The sequence below is a fragment of the Acanthisitta chloris genome, unplaced genomic scaffold (genome assembly GCF_000695815.1).
Source record: "Acanthisitta chloris isolate BGI_N310 unplaced genomic scaffold, ASM69581v1 scaffold4203, whole genome shotgun sequence".
NCBI classification, from domain to species: Eukaryota; Metazoa; Chordata; class Aves; order Passeriformes; family Acanthisittidae; genus Acanthisitta; species Acanthisitta chloris.
The window spans coordinates 37,996-55,543 of record NW_008663086.1 but is presented as its reverse complement, the minus strand read 5'-3'; the positions used below and the strand labels follow the sequence as shown (position 1 = coordinate 55,543).

General features: G+C 47.5%; 1 protein-coding gene across 1 annotated transcript in view; it reads left to right on the top strand.

Moving 5' to 3' along the window:
- The window catches only part of ITGB5 (integrin, beta 5), a gene marked incomplete at its 5' end in the record, with an annotated part of 55,185 nt that overhangs the window by 13,606 nt on the left and 24,031 nt on the right, over window positions 1–17,548 (top strand). Inside the window, 6 exons of the mRNA XM_009070847.1 lie at window positions 2,630–2,798; window positions 8,730–8,891; window positions 10,330–10,425; window positions 11,479–11,568; window positions 14,254–14,388; window positions 17,448–17,546. Coding sequence (XP_009069095.1) covers window positions 2,630–2,798; window positions 8,730–8,891; window positions 10,330–10,425; window positions 11,479–11,568; window positions 14,254–14,388; window positions 17,448–17,546 — 751 coding nt within the window. The remainder of the gene's footprint in view (window positions 1–2,629; window positions 2,799–8,729; window positions 8,892–10,329; window positions 10,426–11,478; window positions 11,569–14,253; window positions 14,389–17,447; window positions 17,547–17,548) is intronic.

Sequence of the window (17,548 nt, the reverse complement as noted above, 5' to 3'; positions counted from 1 at the left end):
ATACTTACATCGTAAGATCACCTCTAGAATGGATGCCAAGCTCTGTGCATTCTTTAAGTATGAGAGGCAACTAAAGAGAGCTAGCATGAGCTGTGAGTTTCTAGGCCAGCTTTTGGCACTTACCAGGCATTTGGCATTTCATTGCACATTGACTTGTTTACCAGATAAAATTATCTGCATTCTTTTTTCACCAGTTCTGTCCAGATAGGAAAGTCAAATAGATTTGAACACTGAAAACTCATGCTTTAACCATGAGGCCAAAAGTGACCACATTTACTGAACCAAAAATGTGCTACAACGGAACAGCATAGCACACTCTTCATAGTACTTTTCCCAGAAACTTGGCATGGCCTCTGAGGTCATGGTTCTCAGTCATCTGTCAGCCTCTAACACCAAATCATGTTGCGCATGGGCTGGGGACAGGGTTTAGCTCCAGCTGGAGAAATCTCAGAAACTTTGCTTGGCTGGTGTGTGATTGAATTGGAGTGACGTGGCTTTTGCCAAGGGAAATAGAGTGAAATATGGAGGAGGAGAGGGGTGGGAAAGGAGGAGAGGATGGAACTGGACAACTCAGCAACAAGGCATACCTAAACTACCTTTTATCACAGGCATCAAGAGCTGTCACTTCAGCTTTTCCTACCATGCTCAGGCTCTCTGCATGTTCTTTTGGCTTCACCCAGCTGGTTGATTTTTTTTCTATCGGTTACTTTAAGCCAACCTGGTCTTGGGGAAGCATGTAGGAAGGATTGCGTGAGGCAGCTTATCTGGTGGGTGCTTCCTTCCAGTTGCCATATGTCTTCTCTTCATCCAAACCAGGGGTGTTGGCTCCATGTTCTCCAACGGAGTCTCCTTCCCCTGTTCTCTCTGTGAGTGGGCTCTGGCTGCTGCCACTTGGCTCACTGACATTGCATCGAGGTGGGTTGTCAGGTGTGGTTTTGTTTGCAGCTCTTTCTAGTGTCAAAACAGACTGCTCAGTGTCCTGCTTCCATCTAAGAAAGGCTGCAAGTAAACATGAGCGGTGGTGGGTGCTTCTTGCCCGCAGTCTAGGCTTGCCTCCTCTTCCTTCTGGTGTTGGCTGACTTGCAGGTTTGTGTGGGGTGCAGCCCTGTTTTTCTGAAGGGTCTGGTTGGGATCCTTAGTGCTTCCTCCATCTGACTCCAGCTCTCTGCTCCCCCCAGCTCCTGACACAGCATCCTGACTGTGCCTGCCCCGGGAGCCAGGACGTGGCTTCTTGAAGCCATGGTGTCATTCACAAGAAATGATAGTATGAAGGAAACAAACACTAAATTAAAGAAGATAAGGAAGGCTGAGGGACTGACTCTACCCCTAATTGCCCGTCTCTCAGTGATACGACTTGTGGAGGTTACAGCCCGAGATAACCCACCCACATTGCTGCGTGCTCTTGTGCAGTCACTCAGCTCTGAGGCATCTGTCATGCTGCTGCCTGCAGCTTCTGCCAGCAAACCTGGAGTATGAAACAAACAGAAAAGGATTAAATTATACATCTTCATGGGAGGTGAAACCCCGCAGCGTGTCAGTGTTTTCTTTGTGTACCAGGGCTCTGACAAACCAAGCACACGGATATATCGTACGGACTAAGGGCAGCTGGCTGAGACTCTGCAGTGCAGAGGTTTCAGACGTTGCAAACTCCCTTGCCTTGACCCTGGGTGCAAGTGGGGTGCAAGTCTGGACATGGGGCTGATCCTAAGGGGTGGCTCTAATTGCTAGCCATGCCCAGCTCAGTGGGACCTGCCCTGTGGTTAGGTGTGTGAGTGAAAATCCCTGCTCTGGGGTCCCTTGTGAGGGATTTGAGTACACAGTGGTGGTAAATCTTAAACACTCCTTTGTGCAAAAAGCCTCTTACCTATAGTGGGTCATGTGTCAGCAGAAGCTTTTAATTGTTCTCTGGGTTTTATCTTTGAAGATAAGAGTGAATTAGTGCCAGCCCAACTCCTTTTCAAACACATTTCTTCTTAACCCTTCTCATCCCTCTCTCCTGCACATATTCAATGATTTCCCACGCTGCAGGAACTGCTCTGCTGAGCTCTCATGGCCATGTGGTGAGCACCAAAGCTGCCTTGTCATGGTTTTGTATGGAGAAAAAAATTTTCCCGGTAGCCTGCTGAAGCAATTCTCTGCCTTAGGGTGCTCCTCCTACCTTTCTGCTTCAATGGCATCCTGGAAAGCAGAGCTGGTGTTTGCTCACTGGCCTGCAGGAAGAGTGGGAGGATGCATGAGCTGGTGTTGTTACACCTCATTTTGGGCAATTGCCAGGGGCCTGGTTATATGCAATGGGTGCAGGGTGGCACATACCGTCAAGAAAACTGGATGACTAAGTGAAAATGCATATTGCAAAATAGGGGGAAGGTAGCTCTCAGCGGTGTTTCTCCTGCATGGTGCCCTGACACCAGCCCACCAGTTTTGCCTGGCTGCTGGGGAGGTTGGCTTTGCCAAAAGGCCCCTCCATATCACATCGAAATGGAAGTGTCCAAAACATAAAGCATTTTGAAAGTATTTCAACCCTCTGAACAGAATTTTGGAGACCAACCTGATAGAGCTGGGAGCTTCTGCAGCTCTTGGCTGCTGGTGTGGTTCCTCCTAGCTGACCACTCCTCTGTTCCTCCTGCAGTTACAAGCTGTTCCCCAGCTGTGTCCCATCCTTTGGCTTCCGTCACCTCTTGTCCCTAACGGATAAAGTCGACCGTTTCAATGAAGAAGTCCAGAAACAGAAGGTTTCTCGCAACCGAGATGCTCCAGAGGGTGGCTTTGACGCGATTTTGCAGGCTGCTGTGTGCAAGGTGAGTCCCTCTAATCTCAGGGATCTAACAGCAAAGCAAAAGAGGATGAGGAGGTTTCTTCTACTCTATTCTTAGACCAGGGTGAAGCTTCAGTATGCTACTAAATTTTTCTTGCAGAAACTGTGAAAAATGCCTTGAAAGGTAGAGGTTATTGTTTTTGTGTGCTTTTGTAGATGAATAGGCAAAGGAAAAAAAGATTTGTGCTTTTTCCAATTTAAAGGGATAAAAATGGAGCTTTCCAAATGCAAATTTAGGGCTTAGATTTCATCATATGGTTAGACTTGTAGGTGCTGATCCCTGAGAACCTGGACAGACTCACATATACTTGTGTGCAGCAGCACTGCATGTCAGCTCAGTGCATTTCTTAAGTGTGTGTCAAACACATCTTCCACGGTTGACCCATGTTGAGGGTTGGAGCTGGTTCCTACTGCTCATACCTGCCCCCTTGGTGTATGGAGCTGGATGATCACACCTCCGGGCGCTGATAGCCTGCTCTCCCTCTTTGTCAGCAAAACTGGAGGAGAGTTCATTAGGTTGTTGCCATGTTAGCCATGTCCTTAGGGTTTTTGGAGATGCTTGCTTGAATATGTTTCTGGAACAAATAGGTGGGTTGCTTCATATCCCATTTGTCTGTCATGGATGGAAGTGTTGGCTCCACTCCAACATGTGTCTGAGTTTCCTTGCTTACCAGCAATAGCTCTGTTTGCTATTTCTCCTCTTGTCATACAATTTTGTTTTTTGTTTGCTTCAGCCTTGTGTAGTCCTTACGGTTGGGCATGTTTTCTTCTGGGTCTGAACTATGGGAGCCGGGAGATAGGCATCATCTGTGGGAGTGATGAGATGCAGGCATGTGGGAAAACAGATCTTTCCTCACCTGGGTTGGCTTCATTTATGCTTCACGGTCTTGGCAGGACTGAACATGCCTTGTTGGATCTGATGCCACCTGACAGACATCTTCCTCCTCACAGCCTAGCACGGATATTGTTGTTGGCACAACTGCAGTGCTGCTCCCAGTACTTGTTTGGGTATAGAGTATTTCTCGTTTTTGGGGAGCTGATTGTCATGGTTAGAGCAGGGACGTCTCAGGATGGTGACTTAGTTCTGTCACCCACTGTATGGGTTTTTGCAGTCCCTTCTACCATGTTATTGCAGAAACAAGACAGCATTTCCCTGTGGTGCAGCAATACTTTAGTGTGTATCACAAAAGCTTATTTTGGAGGTATTGGTGGAAAGCAGGAGACCTGCAAGATATTTCCTGCACATGTTGGTAAGGACCAAAGTCTTTGACTGTCATTCTTGAGTGCAGAGCCTGGTCCCTTCTAAATTCAGTAGATGAGTTTAGATGCTGGCACCATCTAAATTCAGGACTGAGCATTCTCTAGGAACTGTGAGCAAAGGTGAGCATATGCACATGTGTGGGTCTTTGCATGATGTGGCAGGTCATGACAGAGGAATTTCTGCAGCCACAGCAGTTAATTAATTCCTGGAGCTTGGCGGTGGGAAAAAAAGTCCATGGGACTGACGTGCAAGACAGGAGAACCAGTTGTACCATGACTTGCGCTACCTTGGCAGCCTCTTGATGTGGGCAGAGCAACTGCCTCTGATCTCAGCTATGAGCAGCAAAGACTGTCTATACAGAGTTTAATAATTTTAGGCCATGTAATTGACATTAGGATGTTCGGCCCTGTAGTCAAAATGGGAACTTAGTGCTTAATTTCACTTGTGGTCACCAAGTGATGGCCCAAACTGGTCAGTGGCATTGGGCTGTTGAGGTGGGTGAAGGTGGTGGACATCTGGGGTGGCAGTGAAGTGCTGCTTGCTGATGGGGATGCTCTTTGCATGGTGTTTTGCATCCAGCAGTGATTAGTGGAGTCTCGTGGGGACTATACCCTGCACAGACAGTAGTTTCTAGTAACTCAGGAGCTATATCCCCATCATGTGCGGAGAGCAGCATACAGAAACCTTGGTGACTTTTAGGATGGGATTCCTCATGAATACTGTGGGACCCCATTGCATCTTGCTGGTGTGCTCCAGATTTTTCCAGCTGTCACCCTCTCTGCCTTATTCAAACCCCAAGATTTAGGGCAGTTATGACTTTAGAAAGTTCCCTTCCTTGAGGCAGTGCAATGTGTTGACCATGAAGTACTTTGTGCTCAGCAGCAGTTTGTGGCATCAAGGGGTGTCTGAGCATGGTCTTCTTCTCTCCTTCAAGCACTGAGGTATCAGAAACAGTATCTACTCTGTTAACTAGGTGTTTTTATACTGCAATTCATATCAAGCATTTCTACTGCATGAGCTGTCTAAGAGCTCTGTAGTGCTCGAGTAATTGTTTTGGCCTGCTTTACAACCCAAGGAGTGGGGAAAGTTTGTACAGCTAATACAGACTAATGAGCAGGCCCAGGGTTTGGCTCCTTTCTGAAGGATGAAGATATGGTAAATATTATTCTGGAGGCAATGAAAGAGCCAGAGACAATAAGCCTTTATCCTGATACTAAAATAGTAAGCCAGGAATATTAATCAACCTTCTGTAATTACATTTTCCAGTTTTCCATTGCAGTATTTTGGTTTTCTGCCATTCTTTAAGTGCAAGCTTTGTATGACTTGGTGGTATGTATAAGTTTCAGATCTTATACGCTAAGCTGCAGCAAGGAGATAATGCTGGATTAGAAAATAAAGTGTCTTCTGAAATGTTTTTGATTGGTGCTTGCTAGATGTTGGAACTTGGAGATGGCCAAGACATTTGGGAGGCACAGATGTCTTTCAGAGCTAACTAAATGAAGGAGGTTTTGGATTTTAATCTCTGAGGCATACTTGCCTTGCTCCTGTACCTGTTTCTTGCTTCCAGAAAGGTCTGCACATGAGAAACTGGTGAGGTTTTAAACATATTGATGAACACAGGGGGATCTCCCAGGTGTTGATGTCTTGTCAATTGAACTGATTTTATTCAATACCCAAAGCGTAAATTTAGGTATTTATTTCAGGCACAGAAATTCTGATCATGGATTTTGCAGCATTTTCAATAGTATTTGGAGGACTGTGCTGTGGCAGTTTTGCCAGTCACTGTTGGCTGTACTGAGTAAGAAGCTGGTTTTTTGGGGTATGGGAGGCAACTGCAGCTGGTTGTAGGAGTGGGGGCAGGATCCATAGCATTCCCAGCCCCGTGAAAACATGCCTTCCCACCTTACTCTGCTTTGGGTCTGGTCCCACCTCTGCTTTCAAAATCCTTTATATCCCATGAGGATCAAAAACCAGATGAGGGGGCAGGCATCAGTGCAGGTTTCTTTGTTCAACAATCCCAGTCCAATAAAAATAAATGAAAATTTCCTTGGTTATTTGTTTTAAGTGGAGCAGAGTGCTGCTCTGGGTTGCTCACTGGAAACTGCATGCTGAAGAGCTGTATTTTCCAGCGCCTGGAAGCTGCTGGCAGAGGCAGCAGGAGATGCAGTGGCTCCTCGGTATGCCAGTCCTCTGGGTGCTGTTTTCATAGGTCTGCAGCTCTTTTGGTGTGGCATCAGCACCAGCTTGGCCAACCCATCCCAAATGCCTCGGTCTGATGCTTCGAGGCATCGAACAATTTCAGTGCCTGGATATTGGCACTGAAAGTTTGGGTGCTTGTTGCTTTTTGGAAATGAGTTCCTGAACTGAGAAGCCAAAGCAGTTTTGATGTTGTTGATATGGGGAAAGTGTGTGTCAGAGGCATGGAAAGTTTGCTGGCAAAGGGATGCTTAACCTGTGATTTAAATGTGGACTTAGCAGGCAGGTGACCCCAACATCACCCCTGAAGTGGCTTTGTAACTGTGTCTTGAATGGAGCTCCTTTTCTTTGTGTGTAGCACATTTTTAAGGAAATGAAACTCAGATTAGTCCTTCTAATCTCTTTGGGAGTTTCTTGGCCTCGATCATTTAAAAAGAAATCAGCTTTGGATACTCAAAGAAAAGTGAACTGGATGGGCTTCTGTCTGGCGGCTGAGTAGAATGAGAACTGCCTCTTGCATTGTTAGAGCTGTAATCACTTTTGGGTTGAGTTCTTAAGAAGTTACATTTTGGCATGAAGTTTCAGCCTTTTGTCCAATGGGGTAACTTCAGTGGAATGAATCCTGCTTCCCAGAGCAAAAATTTCCTCACCACTTACTGGGCTGGACTGTAATGTGGTGGTGCATGGCAAAGGATGTGTGTTGCCAAAGATTTCTTCCTATGGCCTTATTTGCATCATGTGGGTCTTTAAAGTACCATAAAAGAAAAAAACCCTTCTGAAATAGGGAGGAAAAAGGAATCTACTCTGGATTAGTATCTCTGAAGCAAGAGTTATATTTATCAGAAAGATCAGCAGGCTTTGGGCTATGACTCACACTGGAGGTGAAAGTTGCACTGGAAGATGTGACTCTGCATCCTTCTGCCTGCTCTGTCCTCCTGCCCTGCCCACACCAGTGCTTTCCAGAGGAAGTGCCTTTGCTGCTGAGCTGTGGCAGCTTCTGGGCACAGGTTTTGCAAAATAAGATGAGCAGTAATCTCTGGAGGAATCTGGTAACTTTGCACCATGTTCCTATCAGTAAGCTTTTACTAGCTTTTCCATCATCCCTTCCAGAAGGATGTGTGGTGTTGCTCTGAGCCAGGGGCTGCAGAGAAGGGGGATGCTGGAAGTGTGCGTGGAGAGAAGGTATGGGGCTGCATCTTTGCTGGCAGATGGGAAGGGTGGCCAGCCCAAGGGGAAGCTCCGAGTGATGGGGCTTTTTGGCTCCAGTCTGTGCCATGGCAGGATCTCCCTGCTGTGGTTGGCAGCAGGACCCCAGCCCACCCAGCTTGGCAGTGAACTGGCAGCAGGAGCAGGCGGCAAGCACAGGGGAATTTGCTGCAGTGCTGTGGTTTCCAAAAGTTTCCTTGGGGCATCTGTTTCTTTCCACTTCTATTGCAACAAAGTGCTTCAGTGTGCTGTTGTAGGCACACTGCTAGATCTGCATCTCAGGCCAATGCAAAGTTGGAAACCTGGGGAAGCTCCATGGCAGGGGAATGTTCATAATATAAATCTTATCCCTTTCCTTGAAAAAAATCTGTCCCTGCATCTCTCTCCATGCAAAGATGGTGATAATGTCTGATCCTTGCGCAGAGAACAAGGAGGGTTCAGAGGACACTTCCTGTGCTGTGCTTGACACCTCAGTGCTTTGATCGGGACCACTAGAGCATGTCTTGGTATTACCATGTTTTTAAATGGGCAGAAGTTGCTCAGAGCAGAGCTGTGTGGGGCAGCTGTGTGTGGATTAGAGCATCAATGCCAAAGGTCCTCTGCCACGCTCTGCTCCGGCTGTGTGCGTCCCTGCTCTTCTGGGCTGTGGTGCAGCTGTTTGGGCCACATGCAGAGGTGCACAATGAAGTGGCAGAGGTGGAGTTACCAAGGCTTCCAGGAGATGTGTGCAGAGTGCCTGTGTATGAATGTGGGTGCAGCAAAGCCAGCCCTCTCAGGCAGGGACCTCACCACCCATCACAGCTCAGAAACAGCCTTTATGAGCAGGCAGTAATGAAAATGCTGAGCAGGGATATTGCAGCTCTTGCTGGTTGCCTTGGCCGCTCCACAGAGCTGAGGAAACAAGGTCAGATTAAATGTGTGTGGAGGAAGTTGGCAGGTCTCCTTTGGCTATAAAAGCAGCTGAAATTCTTATTCTTGGATCTGTGTAGAGGTCTGGTGGACAGTCCACATACCTCCTCATGCCTTTTAAAGTAATTGTGTTGGAAGGAGATGCTGGGAAATTCTGGATGGGCTCCTGACATTCTGTTTTCTTACCAGGGATGGGTGGACAGGAACGTGGTACTCTCCTAATTAGTGCTAATGGATCTGCTGCTGGCCAGGCACGTGGCTGGGACCATGTGCAGGGTGAGGGTTGAAGCGTGGGCTTGGCAGGAGCAGACAGTGTGTCTCACAGGGTTTGTTTCCTCCCAGGACAAGATCGGTTGGCGTAAGGAGGCATCTCACCTGCTGGTCTTCACGACGGATGATGTGCCCCACATAGCCCTGGATGGGAAGCTAGGGGGGCTGGTGCAGCCCCATGATGGCCAGTGCCACCTGAATGAAGCCAACGAGTACAGTGCGTCCAGCCAGCTGGTGAGCAGGACACGGGCCCAGCCCTTAGAGACCTCAGGGTGTTGGCAGACCTCTCTGGAGACCAGCCAACTCCCACTCCAGCAGCTTTTGGCAAACAGAGCACCTGACCAGCCTGTTTTCACCCAGTCCTGCAATTTGCAAATAAAATTTGCTGTTCCCCTTAGGCATCTCCTCACAGTGAAAGCTTCTGTGATGCTCAAAAATGAGTTAGGAGCTTAGTGAGTTCTTTCAGGGCTCATTGTAAGGCAGGGAAAAGTAACTTGGTGCCCTGAAGAGTATTAGATTTTGCCGACAAAGTGCAGAGGAAATATGTTATCCCTTTTCTGAAATGTAAAGTGTCTGTCAGCTTCTTCCTGAGGAGGCTGCATCTACTTTGAGGTGGCTATATTAGCAAGTACAACAGAATGCTCCTCTTATTCCCAGCCTCTGAGCACTACACTAACATCAGTCTTAGTAATGAACAGGCAAACTAGCACTTCTTAAAAATTTAGCTCTTTGGAGGAAATTTTTGGGATGAGTGAGCACTTGCCTGCCATCTCATAGTCACATCCTTCAGCAGATCACAAATGCTAATTATGATTTTTGTTCCTGATTGGATGTCACACTGTGAGAGGAGGTGAATCTGGATGTCTGTGTTGTGGCCAGAAGCTAGGCTCTGTGTTGGAACACCCTTTGCACTCAGCTGTGCAATCCTAGCAAGTGTATACACACATAGGGGAGCGCTGTCCCTGTATTGATGTGGAGTTAATTCTGAGGAGCTGGCACGGGGATGCTACCTTGGTATTTCCATGTTTGAATCTCAGAGGCTCTCAATCAGCCCTCCAGTTGCAAGTAAATGAGGTGTTTTTTTCCAAGGACAGCACTTTAGAAGCAGGCAGGGGCTTTAACTTCAATCTGGTTTCTTGAAACTGAGCGCTGGTTCATTACTTTGTTGATGTAGGTATCTAGAGCAGTATCTCCCTGTCATCCTTTCTGTCTGGAAAATCTGCAGAATTAAAGAGCTCATTGTAATCTCTTTATGGTCTCAGTATGCAGAAAGAGCAGGCAATGGATGTTTCCACTTTGGAGGAAAAAAATCCCACATTTCCACTTACTGCAAATCTAGGTTGCCCTGCCTTGCATCCCTGAAGGTTGCAGCCAGTTAGCATGTGTGTCTGCTGACAGCAAAGCAGAAAGGGGAAAGAAAGAAATCCAGTGTTTCAGGTATTGCTGTAGCTAATGGTGTTGTCAGTCACATATTCTAGTGAAGGGTGCAGCAGAAATATTTAAGGGGTTTCTACTCTTTGAGTTTGGGATTGCGCTGGTATATCAGGGACTTCATCACACAGAGAAACATGCCATGTGCGTGGAACAAATTTTGCTGTCAGGAGAAGAGCAATGAAATTAGTCTTTGTTTCTTTGGTATGCATCAGTCTTTCTGTCCTTCTTTTCCCCCTAGGATTATCCTTCCCTGGCACTTCTTGGGGAGAAACTCGCTGAAAACAACATCCACCTGATTTTCGCTGTTACGAAAAGTCATTACGTCCTGTACAAGGTAAGCACTTCCAAGCTGCCCAGGCATGGGGGAGACTGAAATGCCTCCTGAGAGCATCTTCCTGCTGGCCCTGGGGAGCAGAGGCAGCCACAAACCTGCATGTGTGCAGTGGCAAACACATGTATATGCAGTGCTAAGTGTGCACACACTTGGCTGCATACTGCCTGGTGCAGGCAGGTGAGGCTCAGCTGCCGTCCCTCCCTGCTAGTCCTTTCAGGAAAAACCACTAAAGCTTCTTAGACCAAACAGATATGTGTTAGTGAGCATGTGAGGACCTAAAATAGACTCCAGCTTAATCTTGATGTTCGGACTGCTGCCAGCGTGCAGCATGCCAGAGAGCAGAAACCTGCTCAGCCCATTCTGCAGTGACTTAATCCCATTACCTAATCGCACACAGTGTTTCTGCCCAGCTGTGTTTTTCCATCATCGAGTCCAGAGCCCTGACGTGCCACACACGATTTGAACTCTCTCACTGTTCCCGCTCTCTGCTCTGAAAGGAAAAGCGACCCCAGGCACAAGGACCAGCCTGTGTCTGGAGCTGCCCCCGAGGTTTCGCTCCTCTGTGGATGCAGAGGTGGTGTTTCAGGCGGGGTTGCTTTGGGAAACCTCTGCTGAGGCTCTCGAGGCTAGAGAAGAAACAACAAGCAGCCGTGTTGCTACGGTTGGGATGCTGCTGCTCGCCCATGGAGTCCTGGAGGGCTGAGCTCATTCTCCACCCCGTCTCCTGGGGATGCTCCAGGTCGTCGGGGAAGTCAGGGCAGCCACACCTCCCTCCCCACCGTGCCAGCTCTCCCAAGTGCACAGTGGCTGGGTCTTGTCCCCTCTGGCAGCAGACACAGGTCTGTTTTTCCCTGTCCTGTGGCCATGAGCTTTGTTTAATATTTGACATGCCTCGTTAGCAATGCTTTACTTTAGAACGCTCCACATTAATGGGACCATGTACACCACTGGGCGATAGGGCAGTGTGTGTCCCTGGCACAGGGTGAGTCCCTCCTCACCCTCTGCTTTCCCCTCTGCATCTCAGCATTTTCATTAGTTTTCTTTTCTCTTTAGAACTTTACTGCCTTGATTCCTGGGACAACAGTGGAGATTTTGCACAAAGATTCCAAGAATATCATTGAGCTGATCGTCAAAGCCTACAATGTAAGTGCATTTTAATACTGCAGCTGCTGAAGGGTGAAGTGCCAAGAGCTCAGCCACCTTGGCTCCCCTCGGCAAGCTCCACACGGCTAGGCCACCTCCCTCCCCGTCCTCTGCATGCTGCTGGAGCTGGGATGTCCATCCTGGAGAGGCAAACAAGGTGTGTGAGGAGGAGAAGGAGCATGGGGATATCCAAGAGAGGCTGCAGCACAACACGAATTTCACCCCACGTCTTTCATGTGCTGAATTACCCTTAAAATACAGCCCCCATTTAAAACAGTTCTCTCTCAGAGCACCCTACCAGTAGGTAAAATAGATTATTTCTTTGCCTCAGTTTCCCAGCTGTAACATACATCCATACCTCCATTTCATCACCGTTCAAACCTTTGCAGATAGATGTAAGCTAATATAAAATATTGGGAATTTGATGCTCCCACCCCTGCTCCCTCCCCTTTCTTTGTGAGCTTTCCAGTGCTGCTGGCTGGAAACCACTAGGATGCTTAGACAAAGACACCCCATGGAATGAGCTCTCTGGGATGATCAGTTGCTGAAACCAGGGCTGGTTTCTTGCCTGTTGAGCTGGGTGGTGGGTGCAGGCTGGGACCCCCAGGCGTGCTGCTGGGAGCTGGCAGCTCCTGCCTGCACTGCGGGCAGCCTGGGGCCGCCGGAAACCTGGCACCCACCCAGCCCATCTCCTCTTGGTAGCTTTGGTTTTTTTTTTCTTGAAATGAAGGAGGAAATTCTCACTGAGGGAGAAGGCTAAATTTCCGTTTCCCAAGTGGGAGTGACCTTTTTTAATTCCTCATGGAAAGGAAGCTCAGCCTAGAGAAATCCTTCATTTGTGGCAGGAACTGTCTTCGGTGGGGTGGCAGTGGCTTGAGGTCTGGGTCTGGCTCAGCCTCTCCCCATCAGTGCTTTGGCCCCTCCTGTCTGCTTCCCTCCACCAATGTGTATATCAGACTTGCTCAGGGCTTAGGTTACCCTCAAGATCCCTTTCCCCTATCTCTACATCTTCCATCTCCCTTTTCTCTTGCCTGGCATGCTGTTGCCTCTCCCTCATCCTGCAGGGCATGAAGCAAAAGAGAACAGGGACTGCTTTCTTTCTGACCTCACTAAAAAAACCCTCCTCCCAAATCTCAGCATACCTGGGAGATAAAAAGGCTCCAGGGGAGCTGTGCTGGGGCACGTGGGCTGGGTTTGGACCAAAGAGGGCAAATGGGATGTTGGTTTGAAAATCACTTTCCTAAACCAAATCCAGGCAAGTCTTGGATGTGTAATGGTGCAAATGGGCTAGTAATAATGGCATTACCATGAGGTTAACAGCATGACTATATAGGGCTAATAAGAAATCTTGGCATCTGTGTAAGAATGTAGGAAAGGTCATACTGAGGTCTGGCCTGGTGTCCTGTTTTCTGCCATGCCACATATGAGATGCTCTGGGAAAGGAAACAGGGGAGTGTATCAGTGTGGCAGCTAATTTCTACAGAATAATTTTGGGCAGAGCAATATCCTTAGCTTTATCAGCACACATAGCATTCAGCCAACAGGCAATGGATGTTCCATATGGTCCGAATTGCCACCCCATGAACAGCTTCTCTGTTACAGCAGAGAGATGGGAAATTATTCTGTTCTTTCCTCAAGGACTGTTTAGATTCACAAGGCCAAAACGAATTTATTTCCTGTCCATTCCAAAAATGTTGGCTCTTTGCTAGGGTGTGAACCCTGGTTTTGTTATCATATGTACTGGCAAGAGGTCTGAATTAGTACTTTTCTTTAATCTGTCCACTTTGGTGAGAGTAGGGGAGAAGGAAGAAAGGTATGGAGCTGCAAACTGGCATTGGAAAATAAGTATAGTTGTACAAAAAGCTCCATTTTGGAAACCTTCATCATTTTTGGACACCACTCATATAGAAGTCAGTTCCAACCATTGGAAGAATTAAACAAAACAATGTCATTCTGAATTAATATTTATAAACTTCATTTTGTTGTGACTTAAAAAGTCAGTGTGTGCAGCAGGGCAGAGAGATGAGAGGCAGAAGAAAGGGGGTAGGAGCATACCAAATCTCTGATGGAAAACACCCTTCACTTTGAAAAGTTTTGCAAAGACAGTTTTCATTTGTGGTGTTTCCAGCTGACACTTATGAAAGGGTGCTCTTTCTTTAGCATTTTCTCCTAAGAGGGAAAAATTTTTCTGACCAGTTGGGTGAAATGAATAAAGCAGGACAGAGTTAGTGCAATTTTGCACCTTCCCTATACTGTACAGTGGAGAATCAGGCTTTGTGCTTCACTAAGGGGCTGGTTTACGGGGAGGAAGATGTGCACACAAATCTCTGACCTTCAGCTCAGAGATGCTCCCTTTGTGGTTGAGAATGTTTTCTTCTTTCTTTTTCTTGTGCATCCATATATTTTCAGTACTGGCTACAGTGCTCGTCACACCCATCCTAGAGGGCATAAGACACCTGCAGGGATTGTAGGTAGCTCCCTGTGAGTCTTGTTATGTTCATCAGAAATCTTCTGGGCTGGTTAAGTCAAACTCAAATGTCAATGTGTGTGCAGGGGTGACTTTTTTTCATATAGGTGCAGAGATGTCCTAGCCACCCTCTGGAAACATCAGGAGAAGAGACTAAAGCAGAAGAAACCCACCTGTCTTTGGGAGCCTGATGGTTTGCTTTCCCATTGTGTTTCTAGAGTATTCGATCCAAGGTGGAGCTGACAGTCTGGGACAGCCCTGAGGACATTGGGTTGACCTTCACTGCCACATGCCAGGATGGATTGTCCTATCCTGGGCTCAGAAAGTGTGGGGATCTCAAAATTGGAGATACGGTGAGTCTGCCTTTCAATCTGTTCCCTGGAGAGGCTGTTTCACCCAATTCCCTCTCTTGATGATGGTCCTGGGCAATAAAATACAGTTTTGCTCATTTTTCTCTGCTCTCCTCATGCCATGCCACATTAATATAAACTCACAGAGAGTGGCTTTGCTAGAAGTAACTCTGGGTGGTATAGATCAGGCCAAAGTTAGCTGTGATGAAAGGGGGAATATAGGCATCTTGTCTACAGCACTGATCTAAAGGTCTTGATTAGGCAGCAGAATGCAATAGACAGGAATGGGCTTTCTTTCATGTAATCCCAGATATTCACATCACACTCTCACCTGTGAAATTTTTATTTCCATGATCTGCTGGTCTTTTCCTGGTCTATTAAATATTCAAGGTTTTCTTGTTATTGTTTGAGACTCCTGTCTTGTATCTGAAATAGTGTGGCCAGCAGGACTAGGACAGTGATCATCCCCCAGTACACGGCACTGGTGAGGCTGCACCTCGAATCCTGTGTTCTGTTTTGGGCCTCTCACAACAAGAAATACATTGAGGTGCTGGAGCAAGTCCAGGCAAGGGCAGCAAAGCTGGTGTGGGGTCTGGAGCACAAGTCTGCTGAGGCATGGCTGAGGGAGCTGCAGCTGGAGAAAAGGAGGCTTGGTAGGACCTTATTGCTCTCTACAGCTATCTGAAAGGAGGTTGCAGTGAGGTGGGTGTCAGTCTCTTCTTCCAGGTAACAAGTGATAGGACAAGAGGAAATGGCCTCAGCTTGCACTAGAGGAGGTTTAGATTGGATGTTGAGAAAAATTTCTGCAATTGCCAGACATTGGAATGGGCTTCCCGGGGGAGTAGCGGAGGTACATCCCTGGAGGTATTTAAAAGATGTGCATGTGTGGTGCTTAGGGGCATGGTTTGGTGGTGGACTTGACAGTGCTGAGTCACCATTTAAACTCAGTGATCTTAAGGGTCTTTTCCAACCTAAATAATTCTATGCTTCTATGATTCTAGTCTAAACCTATCTTTCCTGGAGTTACAAGGTCATGGTTAACTTTGGTATTGCAAAAAAAGACAGGGTGCTCAGAAAGGCAGCAACCCTCCTCTCATCTGTTTAGTTCCTAGGGTTATTGAATGGCAGCACAGAGTAAAATTATAGTTTGCCTCTTAATGTTAACAGTATACACAGCATAATCCATTCTGTGCTTTTTAAAAAGCAGAGAAGCTAAGCTCTGCTTGTTTGAATTGAGTATTGATGCAGATAAATGGGTTGCTGGGCTGCAGGGCTAGGACAGGGCGGCTTGGACCTGTGAGGAACCTCCTCCCTCTCTCCAGGCCTTTGCTGTCTGAGGCCCTGGGTGTGGGTTTGTTAGCAGCCTGATTGCCTTATTTGAGAAGAGTGACTCTGCAAACATACCAGAGTGCTCAGTGCTGAGACATACAAAAATAGTTTGAAAGAGTCAACAGTAGCTGGAGTTTTACCCCACCAAATAAGGATCATGCAAAGTGTTAAAAGGGGACACAGCCTAGCTTTTTTATCTGAATTTACAGAATCTTGGATAGGTAGGTAAAAGCAATCCCTGCAGCTCCTTGTTCCCACGACAAGTCCTGAGCCCCTGAGGGAGCTGAGTTAATCTGGTGGTTGATCCTGGGCTCCCAGATTTGGCAGGAGCAGAGGGGTCACTCCAGTCACTGCAGCTTGTACCATAGAGGAATCTGGCAGTGAGTGCAGCAGGGAGCTGGCACTGGTACCACTCCTGCTTTAGGTGCACCCTAAGTATGGAGGTACCTGCACAGTCAGACATGCAACAGGATCATGGGGGTCCCATCCCTCCATCCCCTCTTGTTTGTCTGCTCTCTGCCCCACTGCTTCCACATGGATCAAGACTTGACTCTTGCTAAGAAAGTTTCCCCAAAGAGGATAACACTGGCACTGGACCCTAATCTGCCAGGGTTTAGTCCTGGGGCTGTGCGTGTCAGTGGGTGAAAGGGAGCAGGATTACCCTGATCCCCTTAGCTTGCTTTCTGATCTCCTCCTCTGTAATTTGAGCTCCCATCCTAATTGCTTCAGGCCTTGGGAATGTGAGGGGGTCAAGGGAAGTTTCTGGGGGTGCAGCTCTTCCGCTGGAGGTGGCTGCTGTGCCATTGTCTGCATATCACCCCTTGACATGTGGGACAGTGCAGGCAGTGAGAGCTTGAGGTGACCCACAAATATCTCCAGAGTAAGATCATTCCCTCCTGTTGCCTAGGAAAGGGTCTCAATTCCTTGGAATAAGGTGAATCCTCCTGGTTAACCGGTAGCTCTTGGCAGTGCTATCTGGCCCCATCAAATAGCAGGATTAAATCAGGGGCCAAGCAAGCAGCTATAGTATGGTCGTGGTTTCCTCAAGGAGAAAATCCCTGACAGTGGATTGTAGCTACAGAAAATGAGTAGGTATGTGATATGTAACCATGCAATGATGTATAACCCTTCTGAATCCAGCCTTGATAGATGCATGCATTAAAATTGGCCTGTTAGCAGCGTGCTGAAAGCTTGGGACTTTGTGACAGATGCACATTTCCATGTGCAAATCAGAAGGCCCATGTAACCTTCTAAGTCAATGATCTTGTAGGCATCTCGATACCTTGTGCTGCACTGGTTAGATCTTTGATAGTGTATGTTTTGTGGAGTTTATTGTTTTAAATAGCATGAAAACTGGGTTATTTGCTAGAGTTTTGCCCTGTTTATTTAATGGGATTAGGCAGGTTCCTTCCCACTTCACAGAAACCAGTGGTCCCTGACGGGGAAAATTGCTGTGAATGGCTGACAGTAAAGAGTTTTGAAATGCTAAGGATACTCAGTCCCTCATGGTACTGGCAGATGTTGGTGCACTGAGCTGCAGGTGCTCCTGCTGGATGTGCAATTGTTTGGGGTGTTTTGCACACCTGGAAATGGAGCTCAATACACTGAACTGGCCATGCTCCATGGATTTTCCTCAGGACGTCTTCTCTTATCTCCTGCTTTCCTTCCTGGTGCACCCTTGACAGCTGTTTTGGGGCCATGCCTGTTAACTCCCATCTCAACCCGCCCTGCAGGTTTCCTTCGAGGTGGCTGTGGAGGCACGGAGCTGCCCTGCCGAGAACACCTCCCACACCTTCACCATCAAGCCTGCTGGATTTCGGGACACGCTGGAGGT